The following is a 21,105-nucleotide window of genomic DNA, read 5'->3' on the forward strand; positions in this document are numbered from 1 at the left end:
CGCATTCAATTATTATACATACTTTTACACGCGTTTTTGTTTTGGTGTTAGTTTACAGAGATTAGTGGCCAAGTGAGAGGGTGATGCCATTAATAGTTGAATGTAAACGTGTCACTTTTTCCTTGCATCACCTAAGGGTGCGTGTTCTTAGGGCGGTGTTTATCTTACAAGACGGCGCCTGCGCAGTTGGAAACGCCCTCTGTTTGTTATTAATAACACATCTAGTGTCTCATCTCTTCGGGTTGAGTACGGGGCCTCGTCTCCCACCCCACAGCGAAGGGTGGCCGCCAGTTAGGGTGCGAAGACGAGGAAGTCCTCGGATCTTATTAGTCATACTCGAGAATTCAAGGAGAACGGAATCGGATCTTATAAGCCGTCGCTATCGGAGTGTTACCTAGAAATCTGCCGGCAGTGTCTGATCTTGATTAAATACGGGAGACTCTGAAAAGGTTCGTATTTCGTCTTTTGCTGAATTCCTTTTTTTTTTTGTATATATATTGCTTTTGATGGAGTAGTGCTGCTTCTAGGAACCTTATACGAGGTAAGATTCGGTAATTCCGTGACAGTGACTTGTGAATTCTCTGTGCACATGTCAAATCTTAACGAATGATTAAACTTACTCGACAGTAACCTTTGATATTGCCCAGTGATCGTCATAAAAACGAAAAGCATTGGAAATGAATAATCATCTAATCTGTTTTTAGCAAAGTCACGCATTGTACCTATTCCTTAATCATTTGCAGAACAATATTTGCTACCAATATTCGAAAAACGCTCATTTAGGAATAGAAATTCATTACTATGTCAATAAACTGAGGTCTAGAAACGGTTTGCTACAACGTTCCGTTACATCTTTTGGGAAATTTCAAGTAGCGAACTAAATCTTGTCCCAATAATTAATTAACAGAACTGACAATCGTGGAAACTGGGGCGAGAAACCGCTACACCCAAAGAAAAAATGGTAACTTCTAAAATGATATAAGAGAGTAACTTGCAGATTATGTCACATCCGGAGTAACTTGCCACAAAGAAAAAACTCACACTTACATATACTTAAAATGTCTGAAACGTTAAGCTGGACTTTGATTAAGAGCGCCAAAAGTACTTTATTGCATTTTCAGAGATTTATATATCGGGTCAAAGACAATGAAGACAACATAACTCACACAGATAAAAATGACATCATAAGGACAAAAAGGCACGAAAGTTGATCAGAGCTGCTGAGGCCACAGTCGACTTTTAATTTGGCCAATGAAGACTTCAAAGTAATTATAGTGTGGTATTGAACAGCCTGTAAGAACAAAGATCCCTATGAAAATTTAAATTTTAAATTCTTTCAAGACCTAGGGAAATATTTTCAAGTTGGATGTTCTCCAAACCTCGGTTTAAACAAGAGCTATTGCCATTCTTTGTTTTAATTACTCGGCCGATTCACTAAGGTTGCTGTTGCCCCCACAACACAACAGCGATCATTCAGTCCGCCGTTCTTGGCCTGGCTAACAATGTTTCTAATTCATTGCTATAAGCACCTTGCAGAAAACTCCGACATATTTTCTTACTTTCAAATGGTCGAACTCTCATGAATTCCTCATGAAAGTGACATCTCTGTCATAAGTACCACGTGACACGAAAATTCCTCTGTCACCACTCAGACTTTATTCTTCAGTAGCGTAAGTGACTACTACATTGCATGGCTGATCAGACTATAAAGCTTAATGATTATATTCCAAGGAAAGAACTGTAGATGACATCAACATGCCAGGGAAGTTGAGAATGGTTAGCAAACGTTGTACTCTCAATTAGATGAGAATCACCTACAAGGAATCCATCAAGGAGGATCACCGAGAATGTTGCTTGCAATGGGAGTGTATTGGGAGGCAGTTAGGGCCAAAAGGGAGTAGGGTAGGGTAAAAAAAAAAAAAAAAAAAAAAAAAAACGGGAATGGACAGTGGCAACTCCTCTCCCTCTAAGTGAATGAGTCGTTCCTATTATCAACATTTTTTCCTCCGTTCCGTTGATCCTAACCTTATTTTATTCAATTATTATCTTTTTTTTTATTTTTTCTGCCTTGTTCCAGTTGCTTCACAAATTGCATTTCCCACCCAATCCAGCAGACCCAGGTGTGGTGACCAGCGTCAGCATTACGCAGGGCCCTCAGACCAATATATTGCACGCGACAGTTCCAATATCAGTAAGGAAGTTGTCGTCACAGCAGGGATTCAGTCATAATTTCAGAACAGAAAAGATTAAATGCTCCATTCCAGTGGTACAGACGGCAAGGAAAGTATGCTAACAAGGGTGCTCTTCTCGCTTTCTGTTTTTGGGCCTTCTTTCTCCAGCATCAGGGCCTGCTTTGACAACATACTCCTTAAGTATGAGAACTTTAACGTGTAAATATATATACATGTATCTGCAAACAGCAACAGCTTCTTAATTTCATTCCATGTTCACTGAAGAGTATGTTTAAACGATATGAGTGCACTTGTGCTCGTATCTTGGAGGCATTCATTTTCAATACTGAAGTAAGAAACCAATCACCACAGCCATCTCATGATTCTTCTTTAGAATTTCAACTGCAGAGAAAAGTATGTGTTGAGCAGAGAATGGGGATGGTGAAATCAAACATATCAATATCAATTTTTCATGACTATTATAATTTTTTTTATAGAATAATTTCTTATGGTTGATTTCACAATCGCTTCACATTCAACTATTCGAATGTTATTCAATACTTTTAACTTATATAGTCCCTGCGCAATGCTGAAATGAAGTGCGTATTCTACTTTGGTAAACATTGCGATGTCCAATTTACAAAGTAGAATACCTTGATGCTTTCATGAATATCATTGGCATGATATTCAGCAACTTGTGAGTTATCACACTTGATGGCCTAGTTTAAAACCGTGCCCACCAGCTGACTGCAATGTATTCTGCATGATACTACCAGTATCATACAATGCAACAGAAACAGACATTTAATCTCTCGTTGTCTTAAGATGTCAGTTTATAGGCCAGTTCATCCCTGAGGCCATCTAGGAGGCTGACGTAGGAAAACTGTACGAGTATTATACCTTGTATCATTATGACAGGAGAGGCATCACAACACTGAGGTAATCTGGACTGTAACCAACATAAAGCTAAGGGAGGCTGTTATTACCATTATTATTTTATTATTATTATCATTATCATCATCATTATTATTATTATTAATCTTTTTATCTTCCTGAGTCGGACTAAGGCTCTAGATACTCCCGCTGCTGTATGGCTGTAAAGGCTTTTTGTAGCCACCGCTTTAATACATTTTAGTTGGAAGTTACGGAGTAAACATCATTATATTTAACTCTCCCCCGACCCCCCTTCTCTCTCTCTCTTTCTCTCTTTCACGCACAAAGACAAACACAAACTCTCATTAAAACGAACGACTTATTTCACTCTTCAAAGCCTTGCTTAACAATGTTCATTTCTCCAAATCTTCCTCCCCGTGGTCTAGAAAACTAGCTATAATTTTCTATACTTTTTCTTGCATTCTACCTTGATTTAGAGTTGGGGAGGCTAAGAAGCGGTTAATGTTCTGCAGGTTTTGATTAACAAGATAATGGCAACGCCGCTGATTCACTCTCCTACAATAAGACAAGACCCTCTGCCAAAGAATGGGTTTTCAGTGACGTCAAGCCACAGCCGTACATATTCCACGAGCCAAGTCTGAATCGTTAGCTTTCGTTTAAAAATCCTAAGTAAATGGAGTGGTCGTGTCTTTAAGTTCAGTGAGGCAAATTCAACGTAAATCTCTTTTTCCTGATAATTATTTTAAGAGATTCAGAGGACCATTGGCTACAGCTAATCATCGAAAGGAGAAGAAGGGGTTCGAAACAGATGATCAAGGCACCTTGATGAATTCTGGCTACAAACCAAGACGGATATTTGTGAGTGAAGAGAGAAAGAGAGAGATCGAGATAAGATTTCGTAAAAAAGATGATCCCGTTTTATTTTATTTATGAATGTTTCGTCTGATGACCTCGCACTGGGAATAAAAAATATGTGCAATATTTAAAGGAATCAAAAGCTCAACCGGCTGAAAGTGCTCTGTATATATTAATATACCTATAAAGTAAGCCATGTTTTCGTGTCAGTTTGACAGTAGTATTTATTCAGGTGTCGTTGCATATACCTACTTGGCACGTGTGGATATAGCAGACGACCAATCTGCCCAGAAAGTGCCCTTTGGACAAAACAAGGCTTCATTTTTGCTGCTCAGACTTATTCTAGTCAATTTACTTCTGTGCACTCTCATGTGCTTGTCTTTCAAGTTAATTATACATATTCCGTTGTCCTCGACAAATAATCCCAATACAACATTATTGTAAGGGTTTCCAAAGCATGTTTACATGGACCTAGCATTCACCTTCAGCAGACCGGGGAAAACGTACAGCAGCGGGAGTATTTGCTACGACTGTTCAATTATTTAGTTTTATTTATGGTATCTATTAGCTCTGATCCAAAGCAAAATCTTACTTCTACACTGCTGTGTCCATCAAATGAAAGGTTATTCAATGTAACGAACTTCTCGAAGCTTGGTGAAAAAAATAAATCCATAAGTATGAAGGAAATGAGACGTGTAGATTATATTCGATTTTTGTTGGATCCTGTTAAATTTGTATTGCATAGCAGCAAAGGACAAGCGCACAGTGTTTAAATCAACTGCATCAAATTTCATGAATCTGATTCGGTAACGAGTGTTATTCCACAAACTGCGGGATTGTCCTTCACTGCTATCAATTTTTTTTAGCTTTTTTCTTGGATTTTCTATGAGTCTGATTCATAGCTTTTGACTGTGTTCTCTTCCCCCCTGGCTCCCTTGCTGTTTTCTAAATTGGTAAGTGTGGGTCTAAGTGCACAATTGGCTATCGCAGTAACAATAATTTTGCTCCCTTTTGGTACTATTCTTTTTTTTTTTTCACCTTTTTGCCTGCTGCTGTAACACCATCCCTCACCATTCCCTCCCGTCAACCAAGAACCACCGACATTATCGCCACCACCACCACCACCATAACATGATTACCACCTCTACCAAGAACACCCTTACTAACCACCCCAAAAATCACCACCATTACAAGTAACCATCACTGGCTGCATCAATATCAGCTATGAAATGCCCCTGGCTATTTTCTGTACATTCTGTGGCGGGTGACCGCATTCTGAAACTCTCGTCATTTGTGTCTCTGGTTCTCTATTCCTTCTCATATAAATCCGGTTGGCCGCTCCTGTAATTTCTGTAACCTCTGATAATGTAACTTCTCTCTCTCTCTCTCTCTCTCTCTCTCTCTCTCTCTCTGCTGCTCTTCTTCCCTTTTCATCCATTTTCTCAAGATAAGTCTGGTCCATTTCTTTCACTTTTCAGAATAATTCTTGTAGTTTTGAAACTGCTTCTTTTCTTCTCTTCTTTCCTCCCCAAAGTCCTGGTCCTTTCCCTCCTTCGTGCCATGTGATGGTTTCATCATTTTGCTGTGAATGTTTTGTTTTTTGTCTAACAAGGTTTTCATGTGGAATTATCGAGTCTTACGACTTTAACGGAAACTAGGTTAAGTCAAGTCAGTGGGGAGGCCATGCCAACTAGCCTGGGCTCGCAACTCATCAGTGACTCGTACTTGAAGACTGACAGTATAAAGTAAGCGCTCGAGACCAAGCTCGTTAGGCATCGCATTCCCGAAATATGCTCCTCTCCAGTTTTTTTCTGTTTTTTTTTTCAATTTTCTTTTTATTTTTACACCAAGTGTTCCCCAACACCCGGGACCGGAGAGGACTGAATCAAAGCAAGGGAATAAATAGGTGGCACAGAAAGTGACACCGGCTCTCTCGCTCTGATTCTCCCGTGGGTGCTTAACTTTTGGCAGCATTAAAACAGTCAACTGAAACCACTTAGCTAAAGCTGTACTGTAGCAAAATAAAATGTACATACTCTAATAAAACAATAAAAGATGCACCTGAGAAACCTTCTTGCCTATTTTTTTTATTCAGGTTGCTCCTGCTTGGTTATGCTGGCGCTACTAGACTTACAGTAGAGAGATGTTATAAGGCGTGCAACTGAACTTGGCAATCAACTTTCTTTTATTTCAATCACATATCTGAGTGATTAGTGTGTGTATGATAAAACCTTCTTAAAATAACTGAACTCAGATAAAAACTAGCCCAATCACAGAGAGTGAGAGAGATAATATCTTCAAAATTACAGACTATAATGAAGTGAATGGTTTTAAACTTATTACATTCGACGTACAAGTTGCACCACACTAATTTCATTTATTTATTTATTTTTTTTTTTTTTGTAACTACTAGGCAAAGCATATCTGAATTGTTAGCTCTTAAAACGTGACACCTTAAAAAAAAAGATCACCCACTTCACTAATTATGCAATGTATAAATAGATAAATGTTGTCTGTTCCCGTAACTCTTGTTGTGCGACAAGTCCTCTCCTTCTCCTGCGTGTACTCCGCCACAGATACAAAAAAAAAAAAAAAAAAAAAAAGAGGAGGATTGAACGACAGAGCCGCGTTCTTTAGGGGCAAAGCGCTTTCTGTTGACAAAAACCTCGGCATGCTCGATTTCAGTGATCAGTGCTTGACCCCATCTTGTGACCTGGACGGGTGTCAACTTCTTTTTTATTTGTTAACTCGTGTGGCTATCAGATTCTAATTTCGATTTTGAACTTGATTATCAACCATCTAGATTCACATTCTTTGATACAGCTTATCATTTACCTTGTCAAAAGATAAACAAGAGAATACTTAGGATGGTCTTTCCAGTAAAGAAAATCATAAGGAGTTATAATAACATCTAAAGCCAGCCATCTTTACTTTTTCATAATGGTTACTACAGTGTTACGAGATGTAAAAAATAAACGTGAAATGTTGCTGTGGCATTACGGCAATGCCGACTTCATCTCTGTGGGTCATCCTATCAACAACAACGAAATAAAAACACCATTGTATACACTATGCAATAACCATGCCCTTGCAGCTGGGAGTCGGTGTGAAACCGAACGTTCTCTGTCAGAACACCAAAGACTGGTCTCTAAGCTTCAGTCTGGTCATACAATAAATATATATATATATATATATATATATATATATATATATATATATATATATATATATATATATATATATATATATATATATATATATATATATATATATATATATATATATTAATCACATATACAAACTGAAGAATAGAAGGAGTGTATGGGATGCTAGTGACTGAAAGGTTTAGTGAAGCATGAACAGGTATGTTTGAAGAAGCTGCGAGATATTTAGAGAGGAAAATAACTGTTCTGGAATAACTGGATAAATACGAAAAGGCTGATAAGTGGAGCGATAAAGCTCAAAGATAGTCGTTTTGATGAAGAAAATCACTGGAAGGTTGCAGAATGTAAATGACAGAAGAGAGCTATTTTTGAAAGACGCAAGAGCTGGAATGTATATGTATGTATGTATGTATGTATGTATGTATGTATGTATGTATGTATGTATGTATGTATGTATGTATGCATGTATGTTTGTATATATATATATAATATACACATATGTATATATATAAAATATACATATATATATATATATAAAATATATATATATATAATATATATATATATATATATATATATATATATATATATATATATATATATATATATATATATATATTAAAACGAAATAACTCATGTGGATGTAAGAATATCATTAAAATGTTGAGAAATGGAAAGGCGCACGGAACCAATGGAACTGACCGTAATATTATGTCATACATCTCCCAACATATTTGGATGGCGTGTGGGCCTCCAAGCACATTATCCCGACTCTCCTCTTTGGGTTTAAAATGGTCTTTTCTAGATCTACTTTAATTGCTGGAACAGGGAAAACAACAGTTGTCTAGTGTTTCGCCACATAATCGTGGATAAAGAGTGACGTGAGCTAGTGCAACACTCGGAGTGGTTGTCCTACAACTCAGGCCTCTTCCTTCTCACGGCATTAAACAAATGCCTTGAAAATTCCAAGTAGCAATCTTTGTTCACTTTCTGACTATGAGGAACAAATTCACAATGAATGATACCTTTCCAAATTCTATATCAGTCTTGCAAGGATGACGTTTTCCAACCATTCAGGGGATTCAGGAAAATGAAATTAGGGCCTGCACTCCATTCTTGAGATTACACTTCAGATGTTCCAGTGCTTGAAAAAACGTTGGGAGCCGTGTGTAGCCAGAGGAGGGGACTACTTAGAAGGGAACAGTAGTTTGTAAAAGTTGTAAAGAAATTAAGGGTTTACAAGAAAAGCACGGTCTCTCGTTGAAATGGCATCAAATAAAGATCGTCATGTAAAATTCATGGAAAAATCAAAGGTAGGTGCAAATTTGTGGTATAAATGAAAGGGCTGTGAATGGAACGCAGAGTGATTTGTGTGTGCAGCTTATACACTATTAAACAGTGATAGCAAAGATACTAGTAAAATTTTTAGATGTTTGCAAGAGTAGAGAGCTGAAAGTGAATTCTAGCCAGAGTATGACTGTGAGATCGATGGAAGTCAGCAAAATGAGCAAGTTGATGCTAGCGTAGACGACAGCGAAACAAAAGTGGTAAACTGATGTGTCTAGAGAAGAAAAGGTTATCTATGAAACAACTGTTGGGCCCCTTCTCTGTAAGGAAACGAAGTCTGACGTTGTACGTGAATGAAAGAAAAAAAAGGGGAAGCTGCTGAGAACAATTTCCTGTATGGTTAATGCAAAGGCGTGGTATAAAGGATAGTAAATATTCTGAAAAGATGGAAGCAATGTTTTGAGGTAGTTTGCCTTGATGAGAGAATGAAAGAGACTTGGTTAAATGAGGTGGAGACCTTAAAACAGTAATTTACACAGAAAGGTTGTGGTTAATGAATGGAAAGGCCTTCAAATCCAGAAAACACAAGAATACATACATTCAAGGTACTAGGCAACTGGGTCAGTGTGCTTAGTGCAGGCCGAAGGCCTAAACCTGATCTGGAGTTTCCTTCATTAGTTACGAGGATGAATGTAGCAGCTCCTTCGAGCCAACCCCCATTGAATAAAACGGCTTACTGGTGGAAGTACGTTTACCTGTTTGCGTTCAGTCAACCTCAAACAGATGAAAACAAAACTTAAGACCCTCTAGAAATCTATACACTTACTGCAGCAACATTTAACGGTTAACATTTTTATCGTACATCGACAGATAATCTCGTGTCATTGATGGTAAACATTTATCTTTATTCCTCCAACTTATTTCCGTTTTTCGTTTTCTTTCCTTCTTCAAATTCTTTACATACCCCGGTTGACGTTGAATGAGACATACGTTCTAACCGAAACTTCCGCAGACCTAACATCTCTTAATCTTCGTTCCACCTCAAAGCTTTCAACCTTGCTTTTCCTTCCTCAAAGTGTTAACCAAGCCGATTTCCATGACCTGTCCATCCCCTGTGCATGCAGGCCGCCAAGGCCACATACATCAAAACCAATAATATTAATACCAATGACTGCAAGTGGGCAGTCACAGCCTCCAAGGCCTTCTGTCTGCTAATGAAGTCGCCGTTACTCTTAGGATTCCCTCATGCTAAGCAGAGTTTGCTGCTATGTCTCGTCTACTCTTGTAGCCTCCAAGTAGACAGCCGTTGTCCACACAAGCACATCTCATCTGGGAAACAAGATCAGACATCTCTTACCCCGGGAATATTTTATTTCAAGAGACGGAGACAGTAATTTGTTATTAAAGTAACACAACCACACCAGATATCACCCCGAGAGTGTTTCACCTTCAGCTGACCGTAGTTATCAATATCAGAGGAAACAACTCGTTCTTTTATATGCAATATAAAACCCCTATGGAAAAAAAATCAATCATTTTTCGACAATGACCGAAAACCAGCAGCATGACGGATATTTTTGCCCCTAAAGTACGTAGCCTTCCGACCTGACCTCCTCGAGGCTAAAAAGATTTTAGATGAGCATATCCAGTAGTACAGGTAATGCTCAATAAAGCCCCCTTACCGCTACAATCTAAACCCCTTCCCCCCACTAAATATTCACCCCTGCAACCACCCTTCATAACTCCAAATTGCCTTTGAGTGCCACAAATACCGCAAGCACCTTTTGCAGCGGGTGGCACCGTTCGGCAAAACCATCTTAAAAAAAAATGTCAATATATTTTCCTAAGAGAATTATTTTTCCTTTTGTTTTTTTCTTTTTTACTTTCAGATGCTCCATAAAGCTCTTCCAAAATGTAGGCTTCAAAAGAAAAGCATTGGTTTGCCGAGGGCTGGATGATGGCATTTTCATGTTTCATTTCTCTGTCGCCCGAAATTTAAACGCTCGTAATCTCGCCATTCTCATTTCCCCTATTGCCTTTGACAAGAGAAAACTTATAAAAAAAACATTCTGAGCGATTTCTGTCAGTCCTTCATCATTTTTAGTAGAAAAACCAAAAATATGCTCAAGGAATTCATCGTCTTTCTTTGCCAGGAATGTAGAATCTTTATGAAGTGCTGTATTCTGTTTATTGACAGAACTCTTTTGCAAAAGCTAAAAGTGCCTAAAGGTTTAACGATATAACGTGGTTATTTCCATGCAATACTAAATGTTTCCAGATTCTGAAAGTTTTCGTTGACATTGACATTACAAAATCTGAAAGGAAAAGCACAAAAAAAGTTCTCCAAGTTTTACATTGACACAACTTCCGTCAGTAAGAGGTCTGATGGGTAACTCTTATACAAAAATATACTCAACATAAACGCTGAAACTTTTAAAACCTGATAATTTCGTATGAAAAAAAAAAAAAAACTTAGCATCTAATATAAACGCACTATCGAAAATATTTACATAAACTTTTCATGATGAACCTAATTTCAAATGCTCTGCGTTTTCATAGAAAATCGCAGGAATCTGTAAATAAATATCATCTTCTCACGAGTATCATTATGAAAGGTTCCAGTTTTGTTTTACACTGCTTTAGACGTACGGAAAAAATAAGGTCAATCATGATCATTTAGACCTTAACAAATATCTGCATGATGAATTGCTTGGGTCACTGAATTTGCAACTTAGTTTACTTTCTCACTAACTTCTAATTACTGCTTGGGATTTTCCTTTATTCAAATTTTATTTAAACACAAATGGCCGCCTATTTTTTTTAATAATTCAAGACCCAAAGAACACTCTGACGTGCTAAGCAAATTTTCTCAAGAGATATCCATCTGGCTTCTCCATTAGGTATCAACTAGCTAAAATAAAATAGAGATGCAAAGGTCTTTTGAGACTGCCAAGCAAAGCTGACCGAACGCTTTCAGAATTCTGAGAGACATCATTTGAGTGTTGCATTTACATGAGAAAAAACCCAACAAAAATAAAAAGTTCTTCTATAATGTAGACAAAACCTGGTTTTCAGCTGCATGTAATAATCAACAAAGATGGTGCATGACATACCCACTGCATGAACCTAAATGCCAACTTCGCGATCAAAATGATACCAAGAAAGCATGATACCGAAGTAGATATATTTAAGTAATTTTAGATCAGCTTATTCTCTGATGCTTCTTCAAAAACTCGCCTTCCACATAGGAACATGACTTGTACAGCTTTTGGTATATAACTGTTTTTCTATGATTATTGCCTGTCTGTCAACTTTGATAAATTACAGAAAGTCATAAGAAGTTAAATCAGTAACGTAAATTTCTTTGGAAGATCTTCAATAGTGACTTCAATATAATTCTTTAAATTTCTCATATAAAGATTAATTCACTGGTGAATCACATCAACATAATTACACCATGACAGTATTCATTACCTACCCTGAAAACTAATTTGCCACTTAATTTGTTTTCATTTTTTTTTTGGTGAGGTGATTTACTATGAAGCTTTCTTAATTATTAAAGCATATCCTTGCATTAAAATTCTTTTGTGAAAACTGTTATTTTGCATTTTTATTTATTTTTTTAACTTATTTGCCATTCTCTCCTGAAATTCCTCTAGCTGACATACACGTGGTACCCTTTAGCGAATGTCAAAACACCCACCTCCCTTGTAGCTATCAACCACTCCTCCAGACTCTCTGATAGCATGGATAATGGGCCTCTCGTCCTTCAGGTTACTGGTTCCTTGCAACAAATCCAGCAGAATCAGAACTCGGCCAATTCTGCCAGACTACCCTCGCCGAACCCAGAGCTCATCAATAGGCAGTACAACAGCCCCTTACCACTATATTCGGCAGAAAACGTGCAGGAGGCCATGATGCCCCAGGTGTCTCCAAGCCACACTCCTACAATCAAGCCGTGAGTTTCCTTTTTTTCTTTCTTTCTCTCTTGTGAACTCTGAGAGATTAAAACTGCTCTGGTTCCCTCTTACGCAGATTCTTAGTCGTTTAAGCTCTTCAATGTTCTAAGTTTATTGTGAATGACCAGGGTGTTAATTTTATGTATTATTAATTTTGAAGTAAGTTTATGACAAGTGTAAACAGACAACAATATGATTTAGCAGAAAATGTCTTCGGTCAACATCAAGTGAAATGAAATGTTATCCTTTAAAGAAGGCAATCCCTTGATGACAAAGCAATCACCGAGCTTGTTACACAGCATGAAACAATAATTTTCCTCTAATGTGCATAAGTTGTTGCTGATATGAGTTTAACGGAACATCTCGACAAAAAAGCCTTTAACGATTAAATACTGGTCAGGTACCAACAAATATTTTTCAACATAAAAACATACCATGAGCATATCCTGGAAGAAAGTCGAGACCTGCACTACTGAAATATGCGTTTTCATTATGAAAAGACAGAGCGCCCTGTTGATATTAAATGTAAACTGCAAAAGCAACAGAATGCTAAAATCATACAAAGAGCATGAAACACAACAATAACTATTCAGCAGCAGAGTTCCAAAGGGTGCTGCTAGTCGTCTGGATTTCTGCAATATTGGGCATGAGCCTCATTTTCCTAGTGACATTTTTCTTAACACAAAGATGAGTTGAGTTTTGCTAGAATTTAATTCTAGCAACTTCTCCATGGCTCTGACAACCCTGTAAGTACGATGGCTATAAAATGACATCATAATTAATTCACTACTCTTTAAAAACACACTTGCCAGTACTGAATGTGGTTAAATGTGGGTAAAAAGGAGGTTTTTATCCATTTTCTTGTAATTTTGTGGACTTTTTAAAATAAAACTATGCCAAGGAAACCACTAAAGTCAACAGCGATAATGAATACTGCACAAAAATGCAGAAAACCGAAGCAGAACATGGATACAAAGGTCAAAGAAAGAGAGCAGAGGCAAGAAGGAATTGTTCTAAAAAAGGCCATAGCTATACAATAGAACAAGAGAACGCAAAAAAAAAAAAATAAATACAACGTAACCAAGGGTGCATATGAGAAATTCAAAGGAATGAAAGTAGTTCTGTCCTACCTAACCCATTCTAGGGCACCATAACAAGTTCAATACCCCTGTATTCACAGCCATTGGATCTTAATCTAGGAATGTGAACAGTCTGGATGACGGCTTTTACAGTATACGCACGGTAAAAAATACTGAGCCATATGTCTTGAGGAAATCTTATAAAGACATTAATTATGTCCATAAAAAGACACTATGTTGTCACTCTTAGCAAACAACTGACAACTAGCTAGCTATAGCATTATCTGCTGACGATGGCATAGTCACTTAATTTATTTATAACAATATGACTATACATAACCTGCAACCGAGTGGAAACTGAAGTTTAGGAGGGAAATTTTCTAAAACAAAGTTTCCTTTATGCTTAAGGGTAATCCCAAGAGCTGTCCTCGTTGTTGTTTGTTGTAAATTGAGACGAAAGCAACAGAGAATTAAGAGGATAAAAATTGTACACATTTGGATAGGATATGTTTTCGATGTATGGCGTAAAGTCACAGCTCTTTCAAATGGAACAATCAAATCCATTTTTCTTATGTCAGTTCAGAACTGGGGTGATTTTTAAGCTTTTCATGTTCATCAAAATATAAAATGTCATTGGAAAGGCGTCCAAAACCTTAGTTATTTGCTACCTTCCTGGTGCACTCGTGTATTAATATGTTAAAAGATCATATAGCAAAATCACTTGTGAAATCTGACATGAAACGGACTTATAGAAAAGGAATGCCTTCAGAAAAGACATAACATTTCATTTCAAAAGCCGAAGGTAGCCACGTTCAATACCAAGGTAATTGTTAGGCTCACTCGAACATATCTTCATCAACTGCTGGAATTTCTAGGAAACTCCACAATTTACGAAGAATCAGGTCAAAAAGCAATATATAACTCAGGTCTTGCAAAGGCGAGAATAGTGGACGTGGAGAAAATGAGTAATCCAGTTGATTTGTTTCTCATGACAGGTATAGCAGAAAACAAGACAATATCGTGACTAATTGAATATGAGCCCCTAATCAATACAATTGTTTTGAAAGTCCTCACTTTTTTTTCTTAATTTCTTGTGCCCATCGTAGACATCTCCCTGTGTGACAAGTCACAGTTTAGTTGCATCCCTCTCTGCCCCAAAATACAAACAATAAAGTGACTCACTGGTGCATTATGTTGACTCCTGCCAGAAAATCTCCTTGACGGAACTGGGTCAAGCCTTTGGCGTCCTTGCCAGAAAGCACTTCCTTCATTCCCCAGCTGTCCTCGTCTGAGAGTGAATCCTCAAGTACTGGCCCGAAAGCTATTTCGAAAGTGCGGATAAAAGCCCATTATAATCTTCATGGGGAAATGTAAATGAAGAAAACCGCAGCTATATGAAATGTTTCGGAAACAGAGGTTCATTGCTATTCATTACAAAACTGCAGTTATTCTGCCACTTTCTAGGATGGATCAAATACCTGATTTCCTTTTAGATAATTCTGTTTCGCTAGTTTATGTGACTTAGCTGTTTCACTTCAATTCAGAAATGCAACTTGTTATGCTAAAAATATGCAGTGTACAGGACCGAGTGGGTCACGGCTTCAAGTATACTGAAACCAAAGAGCGCGTGGTTAAGCTTTAGAACTGTAAAAATCGGAAAACAAATAGAAGCCCTTCCGCAGCGCCCCTCCCATGCCCAGGTGGCCCCAGGGGATAAGTATGCATCTAGCTCTCGTCGCCTGAATTTTCCCAGATTTAGAGACTACGATCAGAAAGAACCCATTCCAACTATTTAGCAACGTCTGAAGAATGCCCGTTTTATTTATTTATTTATTTATTTTTTTAATGTCGCTTCTGCTTCTGCCAATATTTTCTACTGTTTGTAAATTAACCTCATAATATATTATCGTTATGTTGGATGATGTTGCTTCCACGCTGATCTTCACTTTCTGAACTTCTCTCAACTTGCTGATTAATATCTTAGTGATTCTCCTCAGTAGGATGAGGCTGAAGGGCTACAGCTTTTGGTGTTTACTTCTCTCATAACAATCATGTGTCCGTAGTGTTTAAGAGCTAGAGTAAGGCCACTTTGAAACAAACCAAAATAATGCAGTAACAACAGCAGCTCAGCTCCGCCTAATCCATGTCTCGGTGCCCTTTTTTTTTGGAAACACTGACAGGGCCCCTACTCCTTCTTCTGCTGCAGCTGCTGAAGCCGCCAAGGCTCTAAGAAAGTTGAGGCAAGTGCGCTAATCTCGTTTCTTTTGTCACGTGCATTGGCTGATGCGGAATGGCTAGGCTACGTAGGTAATAGATAATAGCAAATAAAAAACTAACTTCGTATTTTTTTTCCATAAAGCCGAAAAAAGCAATATTACTGACAAATAAACCCAACTCTAAAACAGAAAATTAACGTGTTGTGATTTTGTTCCATTTTTACGTCCATCATTTGACTGTGGCGGCCGTTTTACATACGAGGTACTGCGCTTTCCTTTCCAGTCTATTTGCTATTCAGAAAATATTCTTATGAAAATTACTTCTGTTCGATAATTATAAGTATTTTAGGACCACAGTCCACAAGGGGAGGTTTCATCTTCCACTCCCACAAATTGACATTTTTCTTAATTTCTTTTAGTTATTTTCTCTTGATTTCTTTGTGGTTTAGTTATCGTTTTATCTTAATCCTTTAAGGTTTAGTTATTAAGTTCATGAATATTGGTTTCTATTCCTAATATTCTTCACTTCAATTAAGGAATTTTCTTATCATGGATCAAACGGAAAGCACATTATCCTTATGAGACGCAGCAAAGACTAAAAGGACAGCAACGGGAGGCGTTCCGTATGGTGATGTTTTTCTCCTCGTATTTTACACTAAGTGTCGCTAATTTCGTGACTGAGCTCCTGCCTATCGCCTGTAACTGACATGTACACTTAATTATAAAATAATATACTGTAAAAATGAGAACTTCGTCCCATCCACATATTTATTTGTAACGTAAAATAATACGGGATGAGTAAGGTGAATCTGAAATTATCTTTTTCCTATTAAACATCATCTTTGAATCTGAAACAGTCTTACTCATAGTAAATATGATCTTTAACTTTCCATCAGCTGAGAGTTTTAAGAATTAACATGGCAACTCTTCATCATTCATATTAATCCAAGCAGAATAAAAAAAAACCTCTGTGGAAATAAAAAAGAAAAGAAAAACATTGCGTTTCGGGGATGCGTCCCGGGTCTTTGCATTTGTTGTTGTTTACTTTTTCGTTTGTATATCTGTCCGTCCGTTTCAGTATTTCTGTCTGTCCAGTTTTGTGCACTTTTGGTTCTTTTTTCTTTTTTTTTCATTTTGTATTTTTTTTATTCAGTGTTTACCTAAATCCTAAATTAATTTCAGCAACGTTCGACACTGACATACGTGTGTATACATGTGTATATATATACATAAATATATACATAAGTAATTGTGTGTAACTGTAAGTTAGGATATTCTGCAGATGTAAAATTAAATCTTAAAGGATAGGCCCAATGACTAGGCTGTAAATACAACCTATCTAATGATAAGTTGTGTAAAAAGCTTACTCGGTAAAGTAGTTAATTTTATTCCCTCTGCATATCTCTTCAATAGTAAATAGGTTAATATTCGCTTATTCGCGTCTTGTAACTTCCCAAGAAATAAATAAGTATAAATCCTGAGATTAAATAGCAGTTTTTAATATCTCTATAAACTACAGTTTTGCTCTCTAAATCTTACCCTTAATACTGCTTATGTATGTACGATACAAATAACTATGTCATATCTATGAACATACTGTGCTACATTATGAACAGAGACTACACACACATTACACACACACACACACACACACACACACATATATATATATATATATATATATATATATATATATATATATATATATATATATATATATATATATATATATATATATATATATATATATATATATATATATATATATATATATATATATATATATATATATATATATGTGTATGTGCATATACATATTCACATACATATAAAGAGAGAGAGAGAGAGAGAGAGAGAGAGAGAGAGAGAGAGAGAGAGAGAGAGAGAGAGAGAGAGAGAGAGAGAGAGAGAGAGTTTAAATTGAATAACAGAAGGAGAAAAACATACTCTTAAAAGCATAACTGAATTTCAAAATCTTAAAAAATAGCCATACCAATTAAAGTGAAGGCTGAACACAAAATTCAATAATGGGTCGACTGACAAACCACTTTACAATTATAATTAGACTGGTTTTGACGAAAAAATGAGCATAATAATATCAATTAAAAACTGAGCATAATATTATCAAGTGTTAAATGTGCATTCCCTTATACGTTTCAGTGTCACTCTAATTCTCTGTTAAGTAGATTTCGAACCACGTTTAGTCGACTAATTCAGGGCTGTAGCAAACTTCTGGGAAGTTGAAACTATCACGAAGGAGATGTTCTTTTTCTTTATTCACCTAAGAAAACATTATTGTACGTTCTTGTTATTTATACATGAACTACGTAAATATGATTCTAATTATTTCTAAAAATTCACTGAATTCATTATCTTCCTCGGGCTGACAATACCTCCATGCTTATTAGTTTAATTAAGAAATATTAGATAAAAACGGAAATGAAAGATATAAGCATTATTACGGTTACCTAACAGGAAAAAACTGCATATTTTGAAACTATGATTTATTATATTCTTTTATTAATCAGTTCTTTATCCTTAAGTCACTTACTGATTATTCTTAAAGTAAAAATACTTGTTTTCCAGGAATCTTACTAAATAAAATCAAATAATATCTAAGTGGAGGCAAAAAGTCAAGTTTCTAAAATGTTAGAAATCAAGATATGTGCTCGAAATTCAGCAAATTGTAACAATTAACAAGTTCCGTTTGGTTATGCAAAAAGCTTAATTTTCTTATGGTATTGTACAGCAACTTCCACCTTTAAACGCTCATACTTGTGAATACACTCTAATATCTCCCACACCCTGTCTCTTGTACAAAAATGTCTTCTACTTATTGCAATGTAAATCAAACTTTAAAATTGTAATTGCTCGTATTTGTTCTTTTGCCTATGTGTCACTTCTCATTATTTTCCCCATTAACACGCTTTCCTTCGGTGCTGCAAAGCTAAAATCGGCATCTAACAGCCTCCTTCACTTTTATTTTTTTTCGATTTTTCATATATTCTTTATTTTTCAATTTTTCCTAACCTCTTGAAAAAAAATTTGAAGAGTGAAAAGGGGTCCAAGAGAAATATGAACAATATATTTTCCTGCGGCGAGGCCTACTTGAGAAGGACCTCTGGCGTTTCCTCTATTAATAGACAATGGTGGTGATTGATAACTTTGATAATGAGGGTGCATTCTGTGCATGATTTTGACTAAGAGGTTGCAGTTTCTCTTCAACAAGGAAAGCAAAATTTTCACTCTCTACTGATATTTTTTTCAGGAAAATGACAACGACGAGGCATCAAAACAAAATATTTTTCGTGAAAGGCAATTGTTTCTCTTATATATACTGTTTATGTAAAGGGGGAAGGGGACTTTTTATATATATATTTTTTTTTATTCCAGGCCAAAAACAGTACTTATGAGAGGTTTTCCTTTTGGACTGTAAAATACCTTTGTATACCTTATATTACCACATAGTTTACATTATATTTTGTAAAAAACAAAGAAGGCAATAATAAAACATGCACCATCCAAACGACTGACGTTTCAAACTTTTCTGTCTCTTTCTGTCCCACATATTACGACAAAAAGGAAGAACTCATGACACAGTGTAACATACGAATAAACCAAACGATTTAGGTCCTCGTGCGCATCTGAACGATCCCCAACCAACCTTCCCGACAGTTACTTCTACCAATTTAACATGATTTTCTATTGAACCTGTTTGTCAGGTCCCCCAAAGTATGATGAATTCCAAAATTGTTCCTTGAAATGACATCACAAACTAACTGAATTTTAAAACATGACATTGTAGGCGATTCCATGCAGAGATGGAGGAGAACATCAACACGCAGTGGAAGAATAATCGTAAGCAAATCCATTCAACAAACTCTTCAAAGCCCAGTTCATAAAAAGATCTAAATTACAAATGAATCACAAGCTTGTACACCAATAAAAAAAATAATCATTCCCTCAGGTTACCGGTCTAATATTCGCAAAACACAATCTCAACTGCACTCTAAGCTGAATACCTACGCCGAAACGAGTTGTTGAGGCGCGAAGTCAACAAGAATAACTTCCGGGCGAGAATAAAAATAAATAAAATTTCAGCAAGTTCAAAACATCAAATAACTATACTAAATAGGAACGTAATTCCCCAACAGAAACCGGAATCAATGTCAAATGGCGGTGAATTCATTTAACATCAAGTAAGTGTTATTTTCCCGCAGAGTTTCAAAGGTTTCAATAGCGTCTACAACCAACAACATTGCAGCTCAGATGGCGGAGCAAAATCGCAAAATGTCAATACCATGCAACCACCTTAACTATATACACTAAATGAAAGAGGCATAATATGACCCACGCTGCTTTCCATTGAATTTTTACCGAGATCATTCACCAGTCATCTAGAGTTGTAGCAGAGGAGATAGAACAATCAACTGCAATGACTTCTAGTGCTCATCCAAAGCAAGGTTTCAATTTTGATTTTGGACTTAGTCTTTACCTATAAGGCAGCAGGTGCTCATACCCTGAGCTCGGGGCCTATCTGAAAAGTACCAGCTGGACCAGCTGAGCCTGGCCTTACCTGAGGCAGCGACACGAACAAAAGTTTCTACACCCAAATTTCTTACTAATTTCCGTCCATTGGTTATATTCCATTATTTTACAAGTGAATGTTTAACACTGAAGTAAACTAATAACCGGAAATGACACTTCGTTGGAGCAATCTTACCTTAACACTCCCACACTGACGAACTCAGGTACACGTCTAGACCCTGCAACGTGAAAATTGCAAGCGTTAATTCTTCAATTCTGGATTACTTTTAAAAAGTAGAAGAGGCGAGTGAAACTAACAAATTGCCACAATTAACTGCACACCAGTTAAAGAAAAGGTGATTTTGTAATGACGATACGATTCATGGCTTACAAAATATTAAATGAATCAATGAAATAAGCAGAAAATTACCAGAAAAGGCAAATTTGAAAAGATATGTCTTTCGATCCCCCTTACCTTGACACATCCAGTTTAAATAATTCCCATTTTTCATAATAAGAATGAAAACCACCGACAAAAGATAACTGCTTCATTCAGTGAAACAGGTATTTTGCTAAGGATCCTTCGAACCCGTCAAAGTTTTGAAGTAAACGTCGAGGAAAATGCCTCTTTACACATCAGTTATAACGCTGTACAAATGACTAAGATATGCTTCATGAATGGTCCGCTCAGTCATTATAAACAGGCAGGAAAAATTTTAGTACAATCGCTACCACTCAACCATAATAAAAGGATAAACAAGGTCATAATGAAAACAACGACTTTGCAGGCACTGAGCTAAGACATTATAAAATTAAGTCTTGATCAAAATTTGGTGGGTAATGTCATGAGTCAGAACCTGAACCAACTTTACTTGGCACATGATAACTACATGGATTACGTATGTTGACCATATTCCATAATCAGGCACTGTGTCAAATACCTTAATTGTCAA

At 36.6% G+C, this 21,105-nt stretch overlaps 2 protein-coding genes across 19 annotated transcripts in view; one reads left to right on the plus strand and one right to left on the minus strand.

Annotated features, from left to right (window-relative positions):
• RtGEF (Rho-type guanine nucleotide exchange factor) overlaps window positions 1–20,393 on the minus strand; it is a 318,924-nt gene extending 298,531 nt beyond the window's left edge. For all 3 annotated transcript variants that reach the window (XR_010854520.1, XR_010854516.1, XM_067111541.1), the window contains exon 1: window positions 20,349–20,393. The gene's annotated coding sequence lies outside the window, so the exon portion shown is untranslated. The remainder of the gene's footprint in view (window positions 1–20,348) is intronic.
• Window positions 1–21,105, plus strand: part of LOC136843310 (PDZ and LIM domain protein 1-like) — a 127,463-nt gene that overhangs the window by 98,829 nt on the left and 7,529 nt on the right. For 7 of the 16 annotated variants that reach the window (XM_067111547.1, XM_067111550.1, XM_067111558.1 and 4 more), the window contains 2 exons: window positions 12,145–12,329; window positions 15,590–15,649. In XM_067111547.1, the coding sequence (XP_066967648.1) occupies window positions 12,145–12,329; window positions 15,590–15,649 (245 nt within the window). The remainder of the gene's footprint in view (window positions 1–12,144; window positions 12,330–15,589; window positions 15,650–21,105) is intronic. The other 9 variants (XM_067111563.1, XM_067111551.1, XM_067111555.1 and 6 more) reach the window with 3 other exon arrangements.

The sequence above is a fragment of the Macrobrachium rosenbergii genome, chromosome 11, assembly GCF_040412425.1.
Source record: "Macrobrachium rosenbergii isolate ZJJX-2024 chromosome 11, ASM4041242v1, whole genome shotgun sequence".
Classification (NCBI taxonomy): Eukaryota; Metazoa; Arthropoda; class Malacostraca; order Decapoda; family Palaemonidae; genus Macrobrachium; species Macrobrachium rosenbergii.